The sequence below is a fragment of the Elephantulus edwardii genome, unplaced genomic scaffold (assembly GCF_000299155.1).
Source record: "Elephantulus edwardii isolate Elephantulus edwardi_28Jun2011 unplaced genomic scaffold, EleEdw1.0 scaffold00095, whole genome shotgun sequence".
Classification (NCBI taxonomy): Eukaryota; Metazoa; Chordata; class Mammalia; order Macroscelidea; family Macroscelididae; genus Elephantulus; species Elephantulus edwardii.
The window spans coordinates 9,522,621-9,529,006 of record NW_006399845.1 but is presented as its reverse complement, the minus strand read 5'-3'; the positions used below and the strand labels follow the sequence as shown (position 1 = coordinate 9,529,006).

The 6,386-nt window shown below is 43.7% G+C and overlaps 1 protein-coding gene across 1 annotated transcript; it reads left to right on the top strand.

Annotated features, from left to right (window-relative positions):
- Nucleotides 1-3,535: 3,535 nt before the first annotated feature.
- Nucleotides 3,536-5,932, top strand: PCDHB12 (protocadherin beta 12). Its single transcript, XM_006891138.1, has one exon. It carries the CDS (start codon nt 3,536-3,538, stop codon nt 5,930-5,932), a length of 2,397 nt encoding a protein of 798 aa, XP_006891200.1.
- Nucleotides 5,933-6,386: the final 454 nt, after the last annotated feature.

The window sequence follows — 6,386 nt, the reverse complement described above, 5'->3', positions numbered from 1 at the left end:
GTCAGTCTCTTCCCGTGAAGTTTACAACTTCTGAAAATTCACAGGAGGGTCAGTAAGGGTCAATTCTGAGTTATAACAACAACATGTTTTTTATAAATATAGATGTATTTATATAAATCCTGATAGGGATTTGCAAATACAATATCTTCTCTTGTCTATTATTAATCCATTTATTCTCTGAAAATACTTTATGTAGTAAAACTTATAATTATGCTTCTCTTACAAATGAGAGTGGATTGTGAGGCTGTGAAGGGTTTCAACATTGTTAGTAAGGGATACTTAAGACAAATTTTTCTTTATTTGATAGTAAGAATCTCTGTTTCATGTAATTATTAAGATTAAATGGGTAATATATGTTTAAATCCCGGAACACTTCCTTCTAATGCAAAACCTATACTTGGACCAGGAGGCAGTCGTCAGAACAGAGCAAGGAAACACTGCATGGTTCAAAATTGGGAAGGGTGTATGCCAGGGATGCGTCCTATCTCCATACCTCTTCAATCTGTATGCAGAACAGATTATCTGGGAGGCTGGGCTCTATGTGGAGAAATGTGGGGTCAAGATTGGGGAAGATCGATCAACAATCTGTGTTATGTAGATGACACAACCCTGCTTGCTGAAACTGAGGAGGACCTGAAGCGCTTGCTGCAGAGGGTCAAGGACTGCAGCCTCCAATATGGATTGAGGCTCAATGTCAGGAAGACAAAGATTCTCACCACTGGACCAACTGGCAGCATCAGGATGGATGGTGAAGAGACTGAGATTGTTCACAGCTTTAGTTTGCTTGGCTCCACAGTCAACACTCTTGGCACCAGATGCCAGAAATTAAAAGGTGGATTGCCATGGGAAAGTCTGCTGTTAGAGATCTCTCCAAAGTACTGAAGAGCAATGTTGTCTCTCTGGAGACTAAGGTGCGTCTGATACAGGCCATGGTCTTTGCAATCACTTGTTATGCTTCAGAGAGTTGGACAATGACCAAGGAGGATAGAAGGAGAATTGATGCCTTTGAGCTGTGGTGCTGGAGAAGAGTATTGAGAGTACCATGGACTGCTAGGAAAACAAACAGATTCATCCTGGACAAGGTTAAACCGGGTGGCTCCTTGGAGGCAAGGATTCTGAGGCTCCATCTAATATACTTTGGACATGTTGTAAGGAGAAACAGGTCCTTGAAGAAGGACATCATGTTTGTGAGGGTGGAGGGGCAGCACAGGAGGGGAAGGCCCTCTATGAGGTGGATTGATTCAGTGATTGTGGTAATCAGGATGGGAGTGTCAGAGACAGTGCAGTTGGCACAAGATAGAGCAGAGATTAGGGCTGTTGTACATAGGGTCGCTATGAGTCGCAAGCGACTCGACAGCATATAACAACAACAACACCAATATGTTTAAAACACTTAGAAAAGTGGGTGACAAAGAGTAAACATTCAACACATTTACCTTTTGTTGTATTTTAATTTCTTTAAGGATTACTCAAACATTGTAAATACTTTCTTCTATTTCTGTATTATATCTCTTTCTTCCTGGTTGTTTTGTTAATGGTACTGGTGATTCTGGCCTTTATCCTCATATGGTTTTTTGTTTTAAGTATCTTATATTTAAGGATAATGAGATATTAAAATGCTAACAAGATGCTCTTTTGCATATGTAAGCCTTATTTATCTATGACGTTCATGTTAGTATTCTACAATACCTTATGTATGAGGGTAGGGAATGACTCAGACGTATACATTGTGCTGTATGAGCTGAGAACCTTACAAGAGAAGGTGATAGAAATGTTACCATTCAGAAGGCAGGTTTTTTCTTTGTCATCTTGTTTTACTTTCATATGTCCTATTTGTACTCAGGTCTGCCAGCGTTCTCCAAGATTAGCAATATTCAAACCTAAACTCACTGTTGTCAAGTCAGTTCTGATTCATAGCGACACTCCTTCAGGTTTCTGAAGAGACTGCCCACCTTTCTGTCATGAAACCACTGTTGGATTCAAACTGCCAGAAGAGGCATAGCCTGTGGATTAGCAGTACAACTCTCTGCAGATTAGGACAGAGAATTGCTTTGTCTTTGTAGTCCTTTCCTGAAAGAAAAAGCAGGGAGACTGACTTGCTGTTGAAGTAAATCTCCAGAGGAGCCAGACTTAAATAAAACTAGCATATTTGAAATACCATTTGACCCAGCAATTCCTTTACTGGGAATAGACGCTAAAGAAACCATAAGTGCCACCCAGGCAGATATATGCACACCCAAGTTTATTATGGCTTTGTTTACAATAGCAGAGTTGAAAACAACCCAAGTGCCCATCAACAAATGGATAGAGAAGCTCTGGCATATTCACACAATGGAATACTATGCTGCATTGAAAAACAAGGAGCTCATGCAACATTATTCAAAATGGGTGACTCTGGAGGACATTATGCTGAGTGAAGTATCTCAGTCACAAAAGGACAAATATTGCATAGTGTCACTGTTGTAGAACGGGACTGATCAGGATAAATTATGTATACTGCATTGAAACAGATGAGGGAGAGAACTGTTTGAAAGCGATGGTATTATGGTTATGACAAGAGTCCAGAATGAAGGTTGTGGAGTGTACTCGGGACAGGGGACGGGGCTAGGGCATTGTATACCAATGAAAGAATTTTTCTTTTACTTTTCAAAGAGAAGATTAAACTGGGGAGGATAGCTGGACAGGGAGAAAAATGCAACAATGAATGAATGGAAATCCAAAAATCTCTGTAAACATTCATTAAAATTAATGAAATTTTTAAAAAACTAGCATATTTGTGTACTAATTAAGTATTTTGTATTTTACCAGAATCTGAAAAGAAACTGCGAATATGCATATTATGTCAGTGGTTAATATAGTTAGTTTCATGTGCTCTCCGAGAACTTCTGAATAACTCAGGTGCATCCCTTCCTTTATTACCTAAGGAAGAATAGGTAGTACAGGGACTTTCTTTAGTTTAGTAATCAGCGAAACCTTCCTTGTCTCAGGCTTTAAAAAAATATTTTTCTAAAGAAATTACTAGCTTCTGGAAGCCAGGAGTTGTGGTTTGTGCCACTGTATTCAGGACATAATTGAGCACATTTCGTTATGTGCAGAGGGAGAGGTCTTAATAAAGGCTTAAAATAAATACTGGCAACACCACAAACTATAAAGAACTTAAAACAGTTCAAGGAATGGAGAGTATATTTGTAATTCATTTTTAAACAAAATGCATAAGGCAGTATTTTTTTCCCCCCCTGAAAGACCTGTATGTCAATGGGATGTAGTTCGCTCTTCCCAAACTGTAAAAATCTGGAGATACACATGGTGGCGCTGCAGGATAACATCATGGAGAAAATGACGCCGGTAATGCCCTGGATGTAACCCAGTGCGTACAGCATTGAAAACACTGAACAGCTAGAGATGACCTAGAAGCCTTTCAACAGGGTTAGAATCATTACCGCTGAGGATTTGGTGGACAAATCAGAAGCACAATTTCCAGAACTGGAAGGAAGACTGAGTGAAGCGATTCTGTGGGAAGACTGAAAAGGGAGCTATGGAGAACAGAGAGCCGGACACACTGCGGATAAGGCAAGTCTTGCTTCTCTTTGTCTTGCTGGGAATGTCTCAGGCAGTCTCTGAATCAGGGCGGTTTTCTGTGGCGGAGGAAATGCAGAGCGGGAGTTTTGTGGGCAATTTGATAAAAGACATGGGACTGGAGCTGGGGGAGCTGGCCTCACGGGGGGCCCAGGTGGTCTCTAAGGATAACAAACATCATTTGCAGCTGGACATAAGCACAGGAGACTTGCTTCTAAGGGAAAGGCTAGACCGGGAAGAGCTCTGTGGCTCCACCCAGCCGTGTGTGCTGCATTTCCAAGTGTTAATGAAAAACCCCTTACAGTTTTTTCGAATTGAGCTCCAGGTCAGGGACATAAATGACCACTCTCCCGTTTTTCTGGAAAAAGAAATGCTTCTAGAAATTCCAGAGAATACTCCTGTTGACACTGTGTTCTTACTGGAAAGTGCAAAGGATTTAGATGTAGGGATCAACACACTACACAACTATACAATCAGCCCCAATTCCAACTTCCACGTTAAAATTAGAGTTGATCCAGATAATAGGAAATACCCAGAGTTGGTTTTGGACAAGGCGCTGGATTACGAAGAACAGCCTGAATTCAGTTTCATCCTCACCGCTCTGGATGGTGGGTCTCCGCCTAGATCTGGGACTGCCTTTGTTCGGGTAGTTGTTGTGGATATCAATGATAACTTCCCTGAATTTGAACAGCCTTTTTATGAAGTGAAGATTCCAGAAAATAGCATCTTGGGGTCACCGATTGTGACTGTCTCAGCTTGGGACTTAGATTCTGGAACAAATGGGGAAATATCATACAGTTTTTCTCACACCTCAGAAGACATTTACAAGACATTTGAAATTAATCAAAAGTCTGGAGAAGTTAGTCTAACAGGACTCTTGGATTTTGAAACTATTAAATCATACTCAATAATTATTCAAGCCACAGATGGAGGTGGTCTGTTTGGAAAATCAACAGTGAGAATTCAAGTGATTGATGTGAATGACAATGCACCTGAAGTGACCGTGTCATCAATGACCAGCCCAATACCTGAAAATTCCCCTGAGACTGTGGTTCTGGTTTTCAGTATCATAGACAGAGATTCTGGGGTCAATGGGAGAATGATTTGTTCCATCTCTGAAGACCTTCCATTTATGCTAAAACCTTCTGATGAGAATTACTATTTATTGGAAACAAAGGGAACACTGGACAGAGAAAGCAAAGCAGAGTACAACATCACCATCACCGTTACCGACCTGGGCACCCCCAGGCTGAAAACCGAGCACAAGATAACCGTGCTGGTCTCCGACGTGAATGACAACGCACCCACCTTCTCCCAAGCCTCCTACACCCTGTTCATCCGCGAGAACAACAGCCCCGCCCTGCACATGGGCACCATCAGCGCCACAGACAGAGACTCAGGAGCCAACGCCCAGGTCACCTACTCGCTGCTGCCGCCCCACGACCCGCACCTGGCCCTGGCCTCCCTGGTGTCCATCAACGCGGACAATGGCCACCTGTTCGCGGTGAGGTCGCTGGACTACGAGGCCCTGCGAGCCTTCGAGTTCCGCGTGGGCGCCACGGACGCGGGCTCCCCCGCACTGAGCAGCGAGGCGCTGGTGCGCGTGGTGGTCGTGGACGACAATGACAACGCGCCCTTCGTGCTGTACCCCATGCAGAACGGCTCTGCGCCCTGCACCGAGCTGGTGCCCAGGGCGGCCGAGGCGGGCTACCTGGTCACCAAGGTGGTGGCGGTGGACAGCGACTCTGGCCAGAACGCCTGGCTGTCCTACCAGCTGCTCAAGGCCACGGAGCCCGGGCTGTTCAGCGTGTGGGCGCACAATGGCGAGGTGCGCATGGCCAGGGTGCTGAGTGAGCGCGAGGCACCCAAGCACAGGCTCCTGGTGCTGGTCAAGGACAATGGGGAGCCGCCCCTGTCTGTCACCGTCATGCTGCACGTGCTCCTGGTGGATGGCTTCTCTCAGCCCTACCTGCCTCTGCCTGAGGTGGCCCCTGAGGAGCCCCACGCTGACTCCCTCACTGTCTACTTGGTCATCGCGCTGGCCTCGGTCTCCTCACTCTTCCTCTTCTCTGTGCTCTTGTTTATTGGGGTGCGGCTGTGCAGGAGGAGCAGGGCCACCTCGCTGAGTCACTGCTCAGTGACCGACGGCCGCTTTCCAGACCACTTGGTGGAGGTTAGTGGCATGGAGACGTTGTCTCAGAGGTATCTCTATGAGGCATTTCTGACAGGAGGTGCAGGGACAAATGAGGTCACATTCATGAAGCCAGTCATGTCCAATTTTCTATCCCAAGACCCTGGAAAAGAAATAGAGGAAAATCCTTCCTTCCGGAATAGCTTTGGGTTCAATATTAAGTAACCTAATAGACTTTTATACTCCATCCATATTTTCTTTTATAACATATCCAATGTTTATTTTCCACAATTTATGTGTATTCTAAATTATACTAATATTACTCAATATTCCCTCATGTTCTCCCCACTTTTACTTTTAAATGAAAGTTGCTTATTCTTTATTTGTAGTTGTAATGTGAAGAAAATTTACTTTCCAAACCCAGGTTACTTTATAATTAACTTGCCTCCTAAAATAACATTAACATCTTCTTTCAGTGTCTCCTCGCTCCACCTAGTTGAACTTCCACTCACAATTATATATATTGCAAAATAAAACCGACCACTTTGCAAGTTACAAAAGTGTTCAAGCATTTCCTCATCTGATTGTGTTGCCAGTTGTTCTTATGGTTCAATAATGGGGTGCGGTTCTGAAATGTCATTTTTCTCTTTAAAAGGTTCATTTCATTTTCTTGGCTAAT